The sequence below is a fragment of the Lampris incognitus genome, chromosome 18, assembly GCF_029633865.1.
Source record: "Lampris incognitus isolate fLamInc1 chromosome 18, fLamInc1.hap2, whole genome shotgun sequence".
NCBI lineage: Eukaryota > Metazoa > Chordata > Actinopteri > Lampriformes > Lampridae > Lampris > Lampris incognitus.
The window spans coordinates 15,662,973-15,680,508 of record NC_079228.1 but is presented as its reverse complement, the minus strand read 5'-3'; the positions used below and the strand labels follow the sequence as shown (position 1 = coordinate 15,680,508).

Here is a 17,536-nt window from a genome sequence, read left to right as displayed (position 1 = left end):
GTTGTGTTGTGTTGTGTTGTGTTGTGTTGGGCGGTTAGTGCTGTCGCCTCACAGCAAGAAGGTCCTGGGTTCGAACCCTGGGGTTGTCCAACCTTGGGGGGGGGGTCATCCTAGGTCGTCGTCTGTGTGGAGTTTGCATGTTCTCCCCGTGCCTGCAGTGGGTTTCCTCTGGGTGCTCCGCTTTCCCCCACCATCAAAAAAGCAACATGCATGTTAGGGTTAATACTCCTGTCTGTGCCCCTGAGCAAGGCAATGGGAAAAGAACTGGAGTCGGCCCCTGGGTGCAGCATGAAGGCGGCAGCCCACTGCTCCTAGCTACACAGATCACAGCTAGGATGGGTTAATTTAGAGTGACTGAATTTCCCCAAGGGGACTAATGAAGGAAACTGGATTATTCTATGTTAAGTACACCGAGAGAGCCATGAAACCACGTGTGTGTGTTTCTATGTGCAAACCTACATGGCAAATAAACATGATTATGTTTCTATAATAAACCATTCTCTCTTCTCTCGCGTAATGTTTTCAACGAGGCAACCCTGTATTCATGTGGGAATGAAGGGAGATTTTCCGGTACCACAAAACCCAAATCAGGGAAATACGAAGATTACAGAGAAGTTTTTTTGACAGATGCGGCTGTCAGTGCTATCCTTTCCCCCCAAACACGTTCCAGGAGAGATTTATGGCTGCATGGGTATCCTGCTGAGTCTGTTTGAACGTCTGGCTCACTGAGACAACACTGGGAGCGGTGCAATCTTTGTTCCCCTCAAATCTTGATGCAACGCTGTCGAATGGGTCTCGTGGGGTCGATAGTCTTTCTGCGTTTTACGGCCAACTGCGTGCACATTTAAAGTCCAACAAACTTTTTCGGTCCTACTTTTCCTCATATATATATATATATATATATATATACTGCACTAACCTCAGCGTACTATTTTAGCCCCTTCCGCTTTGTCTTTGCTGCATTGCCATTTATCATAACACCTCGGGGGGGTTCACAGATGACATCTGATTTTTCCCACTGATCATGTCAAGTGACTGGCAGAAGAGTCCTTGTGACAAAAGTGTCGCCTCAACCTTTGCAATGAAAAGCACCCCCAGGGCCTTTTCTAACAAGCAGCGCTGGCTGGCTGCCGGCTGGCTCAGCTGTGACCAGTCACACCCAGTTAACGTTTGGCAGGGGAGAGCAAACGGCCGCACAATGCAATAATGTGTGTTTTGGGTCATTTCAAATTGCAACGCAGTAAATTCGACGGCTATGAACGGTTTACAAAAAATGTTGGCGGCCTCTTACCCTTTAGTTAAACTTACTGACAATCACGATTCAACCTCGGTTATTTTATGTCGGTTTCCCTAGTCTTTCAGATCAGATTGGGGGGGGGTGGATTTTTGTAAAAAATTTATTGTAGAGTAAGTCTGCAGATTTTTTGAATTGGTGATGGTGTTTTTGATTCATACGGCCAAACACAAACACAGCCTAAATGCTCACATCACTTAACAAACAATTCAGTCACTCCAAATGTGTTAATCAATAGTATAATTTTAATCATTAATGTTCTCAATGTCATAATGTACTTTTTCTTTTTTCTCTTTCTCTCGTGTTTTTGATGCGTTTTGTTTTCCTTTTTCTCCTATTGTTCACAGTAGTTGAGTTTGCATTGTGCAGCACAACTTGCATTGAATTTGAGTTATACAGTACAGTGGGGATTGAGTTTGAAATGTATAGTAGCTTGATTAATTTAAGAGTAGGTGAGAAGGGGTAAGAAAAAAATAAATGTGTACTTGCTCCTATTCCTTGTCCAACATGTAACAAATAATCTGATGCATATGCAGATTTGTTCGCTGAGTTTGATGTGTGGATTTGTTGATCACTTCAGATTATTGGCAATGGCTCATCTGTATGTTATATCCTGCTTGTTTACAAGTTCGAAATAAATCATCATCATCATCATCATCATCCCCTATTCATGTATATCCCTTTATGCTATAAAATCACACCTAACTGCCTTCCATGACATGTTTTTACAATAGATAGTAGTGTGATGAGTAGACAGACTTCCTCTGTACTCAGGTTCCAACTTTAATGTCATCAACCATCCACATAGGCTTAAAGTCCCTGAACAAGAAGCTGAGCCCTTGTTTGTTACTTCTAACCTCCTTGTGGAAGGAGAAAACCAAACAGATAATTACACTGCAGAATGAACATATCAAAGAAATTCATAATTAAAGAAATATCACAGAACTTGTTCATTATTATTGTGATGATCTTGTTTTTTTTTTCTTCTTCTGTTGTTGCTTTGATGCTGTTTATTTACTTTCACTGATGTAAATGAATCAGTGATATCACTTAGGGAGCTATTCTTCCTCCCTGTCTTTAGTTTCTTTTAACCAAGGCCAACTTGATCTTTTGGGTTACTAAATAATACACCAACCCCGTGGATTCGCAGTTTATTTAGGCCTCATGTGTGCGTGTAGCGACTACGTGCTGGATTTTGTTATCGTCTTCTGCCATCTACCGGATTTTGCTCATAAATGCACTTAAGCCGCTGATTTTTTTACTTTATCACGTTAATATCCAAAATTTTGACAACAGTGAATAAAAACAAACAACACACACGGTACTATATAGTGGCTCGCATGTGAGGAAAAGTCATCGGAAGACTTTAATCAGATCGCACGTCACCAAATTAGGATTTTTTTTGCGGTACGTCACAGTGCGGCAGTACATACACCTTTACGGTAACACCAAACCTCCGTTTCCAAGATGGCGGCGCCCGTCATACAAACATGCCATGTAGCTTGTTGTGCGAACAGAACTCCACATGTTGTTTCCTGGAGTCGTGGAGGCATCATTGCTTTTGGGACTTGTAATTCGGTGGCCCTCTACGACCCGCAGGTAGTAAAAAGAGACTGAAACTTTATTCAAAAGATGGCTAACGTTAGTTAATCGATGCACCTCACCTGTCAGGTCTGGCAGCCAAGCTTTAGATTTTCAGTGAAGCAAGTCTTTAATATTTGTTTGTCAGCAAATCAGTTAGCTAACATGTCAGTTAACGATGTCATTGTAGGAAAGAAGTGTCGTCGCTGTTTTGAATGGCCACACAGACAGAGTAAATACAGTCCAGTGGGTGCACAAGGAGGACTGTGGTGAGTAAGATGTGAATGGAAATTTGGCACAGCGGGCAATGAATAACTCCTGGTGTATTGTGGGAATAAACCTATTATGCCAATTAATATTACCCGAATGATCAAAGCTTGGTGTGTAAATGTTTTTTGTTGTTTTTTTACTCCTCATAGATGAATTAGGGTACCTTTTTGGGCCAAGTACACAAAATATGTAGGGATTTGTCTGATACACGTGACAGAGTACAAGATTATTGTACCGAACTCTAATTTACTCAGATTGGAGCCGTAGTTTCAGATTAAATAGTCCAGATTGCCCAGTGTTATTGTGACTTTCTAATGTTTAATGTGTTATATACTATTAACAAGCAAATTATTATTATCCCCTTATTTTTTAACATGTGCCTGCACGTTGTTTTAATGACAATGAATTGAATTGAATTGAACTGAATTGAAAAACTGTTATAATTTTGCTGTAAATGCTACCACAGGTCCCGAAACTCACCTGGTGTCAGGAGGCTCAGACAATCGACTCATAGTCTGGGAGACTCATCATGGGGCGGTATGCCACCTGTCTTGTCAAATAATGATTCTGACCTGTGACATTGGGTTTTCATTTAAATAGCAGTGATTATTGCAGCACCTAACACTATAATTCTTGTATTTGCCCTGTCCTTAGTTCAGACAGTCAGTGGAGTGTAAGGGCCACACTAGTTCAGTGTGTGCTGTGGATGCCATCTCCTTGGAGGACTCAAAGATCCTGGTGTCCTCATCTGCATCAGACTCCACTGTCAGACTGTGGCTTATCGATGGAGCTAAAGGTAAGATATATAGGTCCACCGGCAAACTGGGCATGCAGTCGATTTAAACAAATAATCGATTTGCGTTGTCAGGGAGTGTTTATATTTTCCTTTCAATGTTTTGGGTTTATCAAGAATCTGTGACTTGATTAGGGCTGCAACTCACAACTATTTTTATAATTGATTAATCTGTCAATTATTTCTTCAATTAATCGATGAAACGGATAAAAACACAAAAAAATGTCCCATCATTTTATTCAAAAAACAAAGTTATTCCAAATTGATGATATTAACACAAATAACAGACTTAAATGTATGCTGTACAACAAGTGCAAAAAATATATGCTTGTTTTTTTAATGATGTGCACAAAACAGGTAATTTTTACACTGCTTCAATGGGCCTGAGCTGTTAAAATAGTAATAAATTATAAATAATAAAATACAAAAACGTAAACTGTGTTAACAGACTTAGTTACATCAAATAGGTTTAACATCAGTAACACTGCAGTAACTCTCTCTCTCTCTCTCTCTCTCTCTCTCTCTCTCTCTCTCTCTCTCTCTCTCTCTCTCTCTCTCTCTCTCTCTCTCTCTCTCTCTCTCTCTCTCTCTCTCTCTCTCTCTCTCTCACACACAACTTTTTATTGCAATGGAAAAATGTTAGCATGTCCACATTCTCCTGGCTAAGGCTAGCTCTCTTCTTGGAAATTTGACCTAATAGACCATTCAAGCAGGATCTGCTGTGAGGTGAACGATTCCTCACTTCAAAACGCAACGCATGCCATGGGTCTAAACTCGTTTAATTAAAATTTTGTACATACTCTTCTGTTGAGTCTACTTCATCCATGGTTTCAACATGTTTTCATTTCAGGTGTTTTCTCATTACTGTGGTGCTCCCGTGCCATGCAAGATCATTTTTCCATAGTTTGCAGCTAACACACTTGAATTTAATCTGGAGTGCTCCCGCAGATGATTTTGGTCAAACAGCTTTCTCCACCGTCGCCATGTTTCAAATGTTTTTTTTCTTCTTGAAGTGACGTAGCCAGCTCCGCGACATAGCATGCACTAACATAGACCCAATGAATCGATGATAAAATTCGTTGCCAACTATTTTCATAATCAAATTTTATCGATTTCATCGATTCATTGTTGCAGCCCTAGTCTTGATATACAAGTATAGGTAGATTTTGTTTTGTGTGATTGTCGTCCTGTTGGTTTACATAGACCCCTTTACGCCTGGAATTAACTTGTGTCCTTGGTGAATTTAACTAAGACAATGAAAATCTTACCATCAAAATCACCTGGTGAGATGCCCAGGCACATACTGGGTCACATCACACTCATTCCTTTGGTAGACTGTTTTATCCAAAAGCGACATACTACAAGAGAGTCAGTAATTAGCAGATAAATTCAAATTTAACTGACTGGCATCATATAGGGTTGCATAGAAATCATATAATAGCCAAGAGTGCATGTCAAGTGGAGTGCATTTAGTGTAGGTGCACCTTAGAGCATCAAGGGCCGTGGAATAGAGGAATCAAAGTATGAAGTTGTGATGCGCTGTACGAAAAGGAGCTCAATAGGAATAAGGTTTAAGTAAGTACAGACACAATGATAACAACAGCTGACGCGAATTCAAATTCACAGCAAAGTGTCAGCAGAGACCACTTTAAGGATTTACGTAGGCTTTGAAGAGGAAGGTTTTTAGGCCTTTTTTGAAGGAAGTAAGGGAGTCGTTAGCTCTGATGGAGACCGGGAGTTCATTCCACCGTTGTAGGACAGGAGGAGGTAAAAGTCTGGACCTAGAGCAGGTCACTTTAGTAGAGGGGACAGATAGTAGCTTACCAGAGTAAGAAAGGACAGGTTGAGCAGATTTATGTTGAAATGGGATTGCGAGTAAGTCGATTTCAGTTCCTTTCCCTCCCCAGAACACCAGCATTAAGGACAATGTTTAAATGCAATGCACCTTCAGACTATAGCGTAGCCTTGGGGCCAGACCATTCTTGTGAATTGATCACATTGACCTGTCATGAGAAGCAGTCTAGCTTCCCTCGGTAATGGCATGAGAGACAGAATATCAAGTCATATTGTGGGGAATGATATCCAGGAGGATAGTCGACAACAGCTTGCATGTTGCACACTGTGCCTGCCTTGTTGTCTTACAATACAGCTACCTCATCACAACTACACACTGCCATTAACCACTGTCACCATGGTTGACAGATCTGCTGTGTTGCTTCTCAACTACGTTTCTCCCTCACACCAGTCTCCAAAGCTGTGATTGGATGATTGAGTGAGAGGAGGCAAGACTTCCTTCTGAGAAGACAACATATCAATGTGATCAAGTCAAAAGGATGGTCTGGCTTGTGAGGCTACATGTCAGGTTTTTGAATTGGGGGTCTGAGAATAGAGTGTATAGTCCATTGTCATTTCCCGTATCGACCAGTTTTTTACTGTGTAAATGTAAAATCATCTGAGACTGTCATTTTGGCTATCCAAACCTACTTGACTAAATGAAAGTTAGCAATAGTGGGGTTAATACCTGCTTTTACACAGAACTTAAACAGGTGTCATTCAGCTTGGATAGTAGCATATTTGTCCATAATGGATTGTCAGGATACTCATGGAATGTTAGGAATGTGCGGATGGGTGTATGTCTATGTGTACCTGCATGAAATAGGCAGAATTTTGGGATGAAAACTGCATTTATGCTTTTCTTGTGCCTGTGTGCAAGATTATGGGAGCTGAGTGCATTTATTTTCAACACACAAAGAGAAAATGATAAGAAAAAACAAATGTTCCCCACAGGTTCTATTATAAGACCTATCAGCGAATGCACCCCTGTTTATTCAAAGAGCAGTTAATGAAATCACTGTGGAGATAGTGGATTTAGTAACACAGGTCGATAAAGTATGGAGAGAGACAGATTTTTTTCAACGTGGGTGCTAGATTACTTAGGGTGCATTGTAATTCCTTGTGCATGTGTGTACGTGTTCTTCAGCTGAATGTCTTCATACCTTATCGTGCGGCAGTGGTTTCATGATGGATGTCTCACTGGTGCTGTTGCCAGGCAGCAGAGGTAAGCCTAAGCCATTACGTGACAGCGACATGCTTTCAGTTGCATGCCTCTCTCCTCCACACACACACACACCTTTTCATCCTCTCATGCCATCCATCTCAATTTGCACCACTGCTTTAGTGCCTGTAACTGAGTGTAATATTCAAAATGCAAGTGTCTTGTCTTTTTGCCTTTTTCTCATATGCACCTAGTGTTTAAGGCTTTGCCCACCTCCTCTTTTCCACCACTCTCCCCATCCCAGTATGTCGAAAATGAACAAATTCTAACATGCATAAACACACAAAATATGAAGATGATAAGATTTGCAACCGGTCCATGTGAGTGTATCTACATCAAGGGGTCCCAGCCTCCAGGGCATAAAAATGAAGCCAACGTGCAAATGCCCAAAAACTGCAGTTCCTTGAATGGCCACTTGAGGCGGGCTCCAAATAGAGTCAATCCCCATAGACTCTACTACTACTTTCGGCCGCTCCCGTTAGGGGTCACCACAGCGGATCATCCATTTCCATTTCTTCCTGTCCTCTGCAACTTCCTCTGTCACACCAGCCACCTGCATGTCCTCTCTCACCACATCCATAAACCTCCTCTTTAGCCTTCATCTTTTCCTCTTCCCTGGCAGCTCCATATTCAGCATCCTTCTCTCAATATACCCAGCATCTCTGCTCCGCACATGTCCAAGCCATCTCAACCTTGCCTCTCTTGCTTCATCTCCAAACTATCCAACCTGAGCTGTCCCTCTAATATACTCGTTCCTAATCCTGTCCTTCTTTGTCACTCCCAATGAAAATCTTAGCATCTTCAACTCTGCCTCCTGTCTTTTCGTCAGTGCCACTGTCTCCAAACCGTATAACATAGCTGGACTCTGAACCATTTTGTAAACCTCCCCTTTAACTCTTGCTGGTACCCTTCTGTCACAAATCGCTGCTGACACTCTTCAATCCACCCCGCCTGCACTCTGTTCTTCACCTCTCCTCCACATTCCCTGTTACTTTGAACAGTTGATCCCAAGTGTTAAACTCATACGCCTTCATCACCTCTTCTCCTTGCATCCTCACCATTCTGCTGTCCTTCCTCTCATTCACGGATGTATTCCATCTTGCTCCTACTGACTTTCATTCCTCTTCTCTCAAGTGTATACCTCCACCTCTCCAGGCTCTCCTCAACCTGCACCCTACTCTCACTACAGATCACATTGTCATCCACGAACATCATAGTTCACGGAGACTCCTGCCTGATCTCGTCTGTCAACCTGTCCATCACCACTGCAAACAAGGGCTTAGAGTCGATCCTTGATGTAATCCCACCTCCACCTTGAACCTGTCATTCCAACTGCACAGCTCACCACTGTCACACTTCCCTCATACATATCCTGCACCACTCCTACATACTTCTCTGCCACTCCCGACTTCCTAATACAATACCACACCTCCTCTCTCGGCACCGTCATATGCTTTCTCTAAATCCACAAAGACACAATGTAACTCCTTCTGACCTTCTCTATACTTCGCCATCAACATTCTCAAAGCAAACATCATATCTGTAGTGCGCTTTCCTGGCATGAAACCATACTGCTCCTCTTAACCTAGCTTCCACTACTTTTCCCCAAATCTTCATGCTGTGGCTGATCAACTTTATACCTCTGTAGTTGCTACAGCTCTGTATATCACCCTTTTTTTTTGAAAATCGGTACCAGTATGCTTCTTCTCCACCCCTCAGGCATCCTCTCACTTTCCAAGATTGTGTTAAACAATCTAGTTAAAAACTCCACTGCCATCTTTCACATTGTCACGTACGGTTTCAAAAAACCAAAATGGCAAGGGGAAAAATGCCAAACTTGAGGCTTCAAATCGGTAGTGCACAAACCAATGGGCAATATCACGGTGGCTACGTCTATTAACCCTATCACTTGTTGCAGTTCCCATCCTGGCCTGCGGGGGTGATGATTCTAAGGTCAATCTGTATGTGCAGTTCAATGGACAGGTAAGGTCTGACATGATATTCTGCTATTCTTGAACATCCATTAAGTTCATTCAGTTTCACCTCACTGATTTGAATTTTATTGTTTGAAGAAAGAAAAAAAAACCCTGTTTTTGTTTTCATTGCTTTCCATCAGCTCAAGAAAGCCCTGTCTCTACAAGGACACGAAGACTGGGTTCGTGGGTTGGAGTGGGCATCCATAGGCAAGTATTACCGCTTGACATATTTGCTTGATGACGTGGTAGTTCTAAGATCTAAATGTCCAACACATCCTCCATGCAGAAGTGTCTTTGGGGAAGACACCGCACCAGAATCCCTAGCACTTTTTAGGGTGTTGTCTGGAACTTACCCATCACCCTTTATCATTGGTATTGGGGAGCAAGGAAAGAGAGGAGACAATTTTGTGCTTCAGGGCTCAATAGAGAATCATAAAAATATTAAAACTCTGTGGCAGATATGTTTAAAAAGTAATTTGAAGTTCAGGTTCACCTGATGTGACATTCATTGTATCATACCAGTGCATGGCATTGTGTGGATTTAATCCAAGCTCCATTAATTGTGTAACCCTTTTCAAGGGCACTTCATTACTGGACCGCTCTGGCCGTGTAAAAGCTATTTCATCTCCTTAACCAGCCCTCTCCACTGGTGTCCCATTCCCACTCACAGATGATGACCTACTCCACACCGCCCAGCTACAAGCCAAACAAGACAAAATATGCTGCATCCCCTTAAGAATGAAAAAATACATCTCTCCTTTCTGATAGATGTTTACACATCATTCTCCTGTTCTTATGACTGGGGGGATGTTAAAATAAATATCCCCCCTCCCATCAGTATATACGTATTAGGGCCCTGACACACCAGGCCGATGGTTGACCGTCAGCCAATGTTGGGCCGTCGGTAAGTGTCTGTTACCCTAGTTTTTGCGGTGTGTCCCGCATCGTCGGCACTGGTCAGACCCCCGCCAGAAGCTTTTCGGCTGATTCAGCTTGTTGAATCGGCGGAGCCCGTTGGTGAGAGAGATCACTCTGATTGGTTGTTAGCGAGTCAGTGCTAAGCTAGTGAATCAGGGCCATCAGCTGTAGTCTTTGTGGCTACTTTTTGGCCCAGGCGGCAGGCGACGTGAGGCGGCGCAACAGTCGGCCTTCGTCGCCGCCGTTCGGTTTGGTGTGTCTGGTCCCTTACATGTGGAACTAAAACAGGACTAGATTTCCATTATGTTTCAAAGCAGTTAACACATTGAGATTCAGAACAATGCCACTAATTTAATCTTATTTCTATTTTCATTTAGTTGGAAAGGTCTTCTCTTCTCTTCACCCCAGTGTTAGATTTTAAATTCCCCACCACTTGATGATAATCAGCTGATTGCCTTTCGTTCAACCTTCAGCCGAAGCTTTGATAGAAAAAAACACACCCTCCTTTCTTCCTTCGTGACTGCTAACCACTTACCCAATGTAATCGCACACTTGAAGATGGAGGCAGTTGGCCTATGGCACGTCAAATCCAGTCATCAACTGCAGATAACATTATCGGTTGTGCGATTTGTTACTCATCCTTGATATTTTATTGAATTTGATCTGACACAGTGCTGGAACAGCCTCTGCATTCTGTAGCAATTTATTCAGCGCTCACTTTTCAGCGAAGCTACTCTTTGAGCATAACAGCGACAGCCAAAATAACGTCAAACAATAAGGGAGTAAACACGTATACGTGTAAATGAAAACAGCATGCAAAGTGATAGGAATGAAAAGCGGTCGTAAGGTTGTTTTGTAGTTTCCAGGAAATGCCTCTCTTTCAAGAAATATCATTGGGTGTCCTCTCTCTTACCCTTTCAGGTGGGGAGCTGTTATTAGCCAGCTGTTCACAGGACTGTCTCATTCGGGTGTGGAGGCTGCGTGCCAAGTCTGGGATGGATGCCTGCACAGAGGACGATCACACGATCATCAGAATGAAAGAGGACGTCTTTCAAGTGAAGGAGGGAGGTAAGCCGACCAGTCAGGTTCAATTATGAAAGGGTATCAATTAACCAAATGGAGACCCTTTTATTTGTTTAATCGAACACAGAGGTCACCATCTCCCCAGGACCCCACATGTGCATGTTTTGCAAATATTTTGTTTGGGGTTTTTTTGCATGTAAGTTGTGCGTGTCTCATTGAGCCAGTAAGATTCCCATCAGGGTGTGATCGGGGCGGGTAATATGAACTAGGTTGTAATGAAATTGTATCGCATTGTAAAAGAAAAAATGTGAATCACATTTTATGAACGTTTTTACAGTAGTAGACGACGGAAGATTTATTTTTATCCTTAAATAACCAGAAAGTACAGAGTATGCAGATGAAAAATGTTTTTTTTATTGTGTATTACTTGTAACTTCTGAATTGAAATATTGCAAACACACATTGCTATATGAGTTGAATGAAATATAATGTATATTAAATAAGAAAACATTTCAAATACTCTGGAGGTAAAGAAAATGAAAACTATTATTGCTGTATGGAAAGTAAATATAAATATTTTTCCTCCAAAATGATGAAAGTATATATTTTTTACAGCATAACTGTCATAATGAATTCAGAAACATTGCAAAATGTAACCTTAATAAGACATTTTGGCCTATAGCAAATTACCTACAGCAGTTAAAATTTATATCTAATTTTTTACTCTGTATTACAATGTAATTTTACTCTGTATTACAATAACCAAAACCCAGACAATACATCGTATTGCTCAGCGCTAATGTGTGACATAGAAAGTAAGGAGACTTTGTCTTTATGGTGGCGCTGCTGTGATTTTAACCTATGTGAAGCCAATTACACTGACTTGACAGGTGCAAACTGCAGCACTCTGCCACAAAGACAGCAAAAGGACCATGCAGGCAGAATAAAACCCAGATCATATGCACATTCATGTTATTCAGCAGGTTTACCTCTTATTCACAGCAGTAACATGACCACAACTTACTACAATATAATGGATGTGAGGCTAACATTGCATTTCTGGTCTTTCTTCTGCAGACGTGCTTTCAGAGTTTGCTGTGTCTCTTGAGACAGTCCTGGCAGGCCATGAGAACTGGGTCTACGCAGTGCACTGGCAACCGCCTTGCTACAATGGTAACCTGGTTAAAACTTTGCAGGGAAGGGAGAAAAATTTGTTTTGGAGTTGTGGCAGAACAAAAATAGGATTGAGCAGGGGTGCACGACAAAATAAGAAGTACCTAATACAGCAGGATCAACGTCATATTCTTACTTCGCGTTTTTGGCAAGAGGGAAGGGATTGAAAAAGGGTTATTTGAGGGTGATCAAGAGTCTCAGTGCAGAACATCTCCTCATACCATGTTGTGGGGACGTGGTAAAAGACAGCTGTGAGCCTAAGACTTATAGCTCTCGTCAGTTGGGCAAATATCCATTCAGGACAACGGGTCGAGTCTCTGGGGGGGCAGCACAGGAGAGAACATTCATCGTGATGTGGGTTATTCCTAAATCCTTCAGATGGTTAATTGATGTCCTGTGGTTAAATACTTACTGCGCCTCCAGACTCAGCCCTTAACCAACACCAAGGGAGACTGCGAAAGACTCTGTCTGTTTTCTCTGTTCTCCACCAACCAAAGAAACTGCCTCTGTGGAAGTCACCAGTTTGCAGAGGCTTAACTGCTGATTGCTTGTTGGTTACTGTAGTAAAGATCCTTATTTCCTTTCATTTTTCTACATCCTTTCCTCACCTACCTCTCTTCCTTTACCTCACTTCCTTTCTTCATCACTAATTGGCTCTTGTTTTCACCATTTGTCACCCCTCATTTACCTGATTAAGGTCACCTGATCACCCCTTATTTAAAGACTGCACTCCCTCTCACTCACTCTCTCACATTCGCATGGGGTGGCATTTCTGGTAAGAGGAGTTTATCTTACTCTTTAGTTCTTATCCTATGTCCATGTTGGTTTAAACCAGCAGACCGGACTTTTTGTCTCCCTCTTCTGGCAGTGAGAGTAATTACTTCACTTCTTTCAGTGCTCTCCAACAAGGAAAAGCTACGCTAATGGTTATTCGTGTTTGTCCTCGACGTCGATTGCCTTCATTTTTTTACTTTAAAGCTATGGTCACACATGCAGGAATGCCTTCGCATTGCTGAGGCACGCTGAAACTTTCGTCTGCAGTTGTGCCGCTTCCGGGACCATGATGGTGTTATGGATCGTTGATTCCGTGGCTGGGTTTTGCCTCTGTGTGACAGCAAAATTCAGCCCCTAAGCAAGGATGTCTTTCCTCGCCTGGGGGAGTTATTTGTCGGACAGATTCTTCACCCACTTGTCCACATCATTGACATGTGTCTGGCATCCATCTCTCTGTCTGCCATTGAGAGCGCCATCCGTTGTCTGCCGATTTCTCTGGCTTGCAGCAAGTAGGCCAAACTTCTTTTGCTGACTGGTTTTCGACTTTCCATGTTGTGCTAGATGAGCCTTCTCCATGAACTCAATCACATATAGTAAAGTGGTCTCATCTAGACACGAAGTGAGTCTCTGTAGGATCTACTCCACTTTGGCTTTAAAAGCGTTGATGGTAAAATTAGTTTGTCTCACCTGTTCATTCAGCAGCTGGCTGTGTGCCTTCTGGAAGATCTTGCTAGCGTGGTGGCCCTTGACCAATGATTTTATTTGCAGGCTCTGTGGTGTAATCCCACTCTATCTGCACCTGTGGCTAAATCTCAGGTGGTTCCTGCAGTCTGCCTTTTATGTGCTGTTTGCTCATACTCGCATACCAGTTTAAGGCAATTCTCACCGAAATTAGTCAAAATAGATTGATGCATGCTCAATAATCCAGGTAAGGAAATCACAGAAAGTTGAATCAGTTCATCTGGACACAACGTTTATTGAGAGAAATGTTTCATCACTCATTTTAGTGACTTCTTCAGTCTCAACTAACTGCAGGTATCACCACCCTTATAAACAGCACAGCTGCATAACGACCAAACCAACAATCGGTTTCATATGCAAATTGCCATGACCATTAACTAGAGTTACAATGGCCATGTGTACTATGCACGGAACATCTGTCGCCATCTTACAATGCTGTGATTGCAACTATTCCCATCATGCCTGACAAAATGGTTGAGCTGCTTCTTCTCAACAGAATGAACAGGACTTTGCATGTTCTACTGCCCTTTGTTTCACTGAATCCTGGCACAACGAATCTATCCCCAATAGTAGATTACATCTGCTGGGCTTCCGCGTACACCGAGCGGATTGTGTAATGGTGCTATCAGGGAAAGCAAATGGTGGAGAAATTTGCTTCTACATAAACAAGGGTCGGTGTGCAGATGTCACAGTGTTGAGTAAATACTGCAGCCCGAACTTGGAGAAATTGTTCATAAACTACAAGCCTTTTATTCACCGCAGGAGTTTTCATCCTTCATCCTGGCCGGTGTTTACATCTCATTCCAGGCCAGTCTAAATGGCGCACTGCAAACCCTGGCTGACCAGATTACTGGCTTGGAACAAAAATATACAGACTTACTTTTCATAATCCTTGTGGACTTTAACATAGCAAAATTAATCCATGAACTACCAAAATACAGACACAAGGGAAAATAACACACTGGACCACTGCGTCACAATTTTCAAAGATGCATATCGCTCTGTCCCCCAGGCAGCTTTGGGGCACTCCGATCACTACTTATCTTATTCCAACCTACATACAGAAACTAGAATCTGCAAAGTTGGAACTGCAAGACTGTTTTGACTGCACCAATAGAGTGTTTTTGACGCTGCAACTGGTAATCTGGATGAACTAACTGACACTGACATCTTGTATCAGTTTTTGTGAAGCCATGTGTGTTCCTACCAAGATCTTCTGCACATCCAACAATAACAAGCCATGATTCACAGCCAAACTAAGGCATCTTCGGCAGGCCAAGCAGGATGCCTACAGTAGTGGGGATAGAGCCCTGTACAAGGAGGCCAGAATTTCATGATAAAGAAGATAGGAGTGGCTTAAAGAAGCTACACTGAAGAGCTGAAAAACAGGTTTTCAGCCAACAACCTTGTGTCAGTGTGGAGGGGCCTGCAAGACATCCCAGACTACAGAAGACCATCCACCCATGCTGAGGCAAGCACAGACCCGGCTGACAACCGGAATGTCTTTTACTGCAGGTTTGATAGGTACAAATTCACACCCCTCACCCACTCCAGCCCAATGACAACGGACCCCATCACACCTCTGGCGACCTCCCCTACTCTCCCCCGATACTCAGGCTGCACTCAAGATACATGTAAAGGAATTCAGCCAGCTTTTCCAGAGACAGACAACCAGGAAAGCACTTGTTAAGATGGTGCCCCCCCCCCCACCTGTTTTAAAGCCTGTGCTGACCAACTGGCTCTAATCTCGAATCATGCAGATCGTCAACAGATCCCTGGAGCTGTGTGAAGTCCCCTTCTGCTTCAAATGCGCCACCATCATCCCGGTCTCTGAAAAACCCTCCATCACAGGACTGAATGACTACAGGCCTGTCGCTCTGATGTTTGTGGTCATGAAGTCCTTTGAACGACTGGTGTTGGCTCACCTGAAGAATGTCAAAGGACACCTGCTGGACCACCTGCTGTTTGCCTACTGGGCAAATGGGTCAGTGGATGACACAGTCAACATGGGACTGCTACATCCTGCAACACCTTGACTGCCCAACGAAAAATGCAAGGATCCCGTTTGTAGACTTAAGCTTGGTGTTCAACATCATCATTCCAGAAATCCTCTCCTCCAAACTCTCCCAGCTCACTGTATCCCGCCATCTGTCAGTGAATCACCAGCTTCCTGACAGGCAAGAAACAGAAGGTGAGGCTGGGGGAAGTCACTTCTGGTACACCAATCACTGCACCTCCAAGGACCCGGCTGTTAAACTCCTGAAGTTTGCAGACAACACTACGGTCATCAAACTCATACAGGATGGCGACAAGTCTTTATGTTGATGGGAGGTTGAGCAGCTTATGCTCTGGTGCAGTTTAAACAACTTAGAGCTGAACAATGACCAGTTTCATATGCAAATATGGGCGAGACCATTAACTAGAGTTTCAATGGCCATGTGTGCTATTCACAGAAGCTTTGGGAATGTTTGCAATCACAGCATTGTAAGATGGCGACAGATGTACTCTGTGCCCCCCCCCCCCCTTGGTTCAGGGATGGTCGTTCCCTCTTCACATAGATGGCCTCTTTGACTCCCCGTTCAAACCAGCGTTCCTCCCCATCAAGGATGTGCACATCCTCATCCTTGAAAGAGTGGCCACTGGCCTGTAGATGGGTGTAGACTGCAGAGTCCTGGCCTTACACGTTAGCTCTCCTGTATTGTGCCATCCTCTTGGCCAGGGTCTGTTTAGTTTCACAATTTACAAGTCATGGCAATCTTCCTTGGCGTCTTCCTGGCTTTGACAGATGCCTAGTTAGGGTAACTACACTTGACCAGGGCCTGTTTAATGTGGGATTTCTCCCCTTCCCCGGCCGCTGTGTCGGTGGGGACGTTGTCAGCTTGGTGGTACAGTGTCCTGATGAACTGAGTCAACCTTATTTGATTTTCTTACCTGGATTACGAGCATGCATAAAGACAAAAGCCAGTCTAGTACTCAAGGGCAGCAGGGCTTGTGTTTTAGCCTCAGAGCCATGGACAGAGAGTCTCTTCTCTTCAAAGAGATGAAACCGCGAAAACTGTGGTCACTTTTGCAAATAATCTAGTTGTAAGAGTTGAGTACTGCTCATGGAGAAATAGCAAAAAGAAACAAAAATGGAAAACCTGGAAAAGCAAAGCAGAGAGCAAGAACAAAAGCTTCTGCACTGTAGCATGGGCGGACGCAAAGGCATAAATTGTTGACAGAGCTATAATAATAATTAATAATAAGGCCCTGTGATGGCCTGACAGCCTGCCGCCCAATGACTGCAGGGATAGGCTCCAGCATCCCCGCGACCCTGAGAGCAGGATAAGCAGTTTGGATAATGGGTGGATAATTAATCATAATAAACTATCTATATAGCACTTTTCTAAACAAGGTTACAAAGTGCTTCACAGAACAGGATAAAATTGTTCAAAATTACATATACAAAAACAACAGTGTAAGAGAATAAAATAAAGATAAAAAGCACTAACACATAAAACGAAGTTATATAAATTTGTTAAATAAATCTGCAAGGGGACACATTATTACATGAGTCGCAGGTTTGACAAATTTGGCTTCAAAACTGTCTGGATCAGCAGTACTACTTTCTTTTAACTCTCATATAGCATGAAAAACATCAGTAGGCAAGATTTTTCTAAAGGAAAATGAACCATTAGAAGTAATAAAGTCTGAGGAACCAGCCATACCATAGGAATTAAAGTTGGGAACCACAGATGGATGAGAATCACTGATTAAAAGCATGAGAAATAAAGGAATATGATTTATGACACTTTTGTTAGTTTTATTGAGATTATGGTTCAATGGGCGGCACGGTGGCCCAGTGGTTAGCGCTGTCGCCTCACAGCAAGAAGATCCTGGGTTCGAACCCCAGGGTTGTCCAACCTTGGGGGTCATCCCAGGTCATCCTCTGGAGTTTG

General features: G+C 42.9%; 1 protein-coding gene across 1 annotated transcript in view; it reads left to right on the top strand.

The window, feature by feature from the left end:
* The first annotated feature begins 2,761 nt into the window (after nucleotides 1-2,761).
* elp2 (elongator acetyltransferase complex subunit 2) overlaps nucleotides 2,762-17,536 on the top strand; it is a 51,947-nt gene continuing 37,172 nt past the window's right edge. Inside the window, exons 1-9 of the mRNA XM_056298556.1 lie at nucleotides 2,762-2,893; nucleotides 3,066-3,144; nucleotides 3,612-3,682; nucleotides 3,800-3,941; nucleotides 6,919-6,996; nucleotides 8,912-8,976; nucleotides 9,110-9,176; nucleotides 10,809-10,955; nucleotides 11,988-12,083. Of these exons, the coding sequence (XP_056154531.1) occupies nucleotides 2,762-2,893; nucleotides 3,066-3,144; nucleotides 3,612-3,682; nucleotides 3,800-3,941; nucleotides 6,919-6,996; nucleotides 8,912-8,976; nucleotides 9,110-9,176; nucleotides 10,809-10,955; nucleotides 11,988-12,083 (877 nt within the window). The remainder of the gene's footprint in view (nucleotides 2,894-3,065; nucleotides 3,145-3,611; nucleotides 3,683-3,799; nucleotides 3,942-6,918; nucleotides 6,997-8,911; nucleotides 8,977-9,109; nucleotides 9,177-10,808; nucleotides 10,956-11,987; nucleotides 12,084-17,536) is intronic.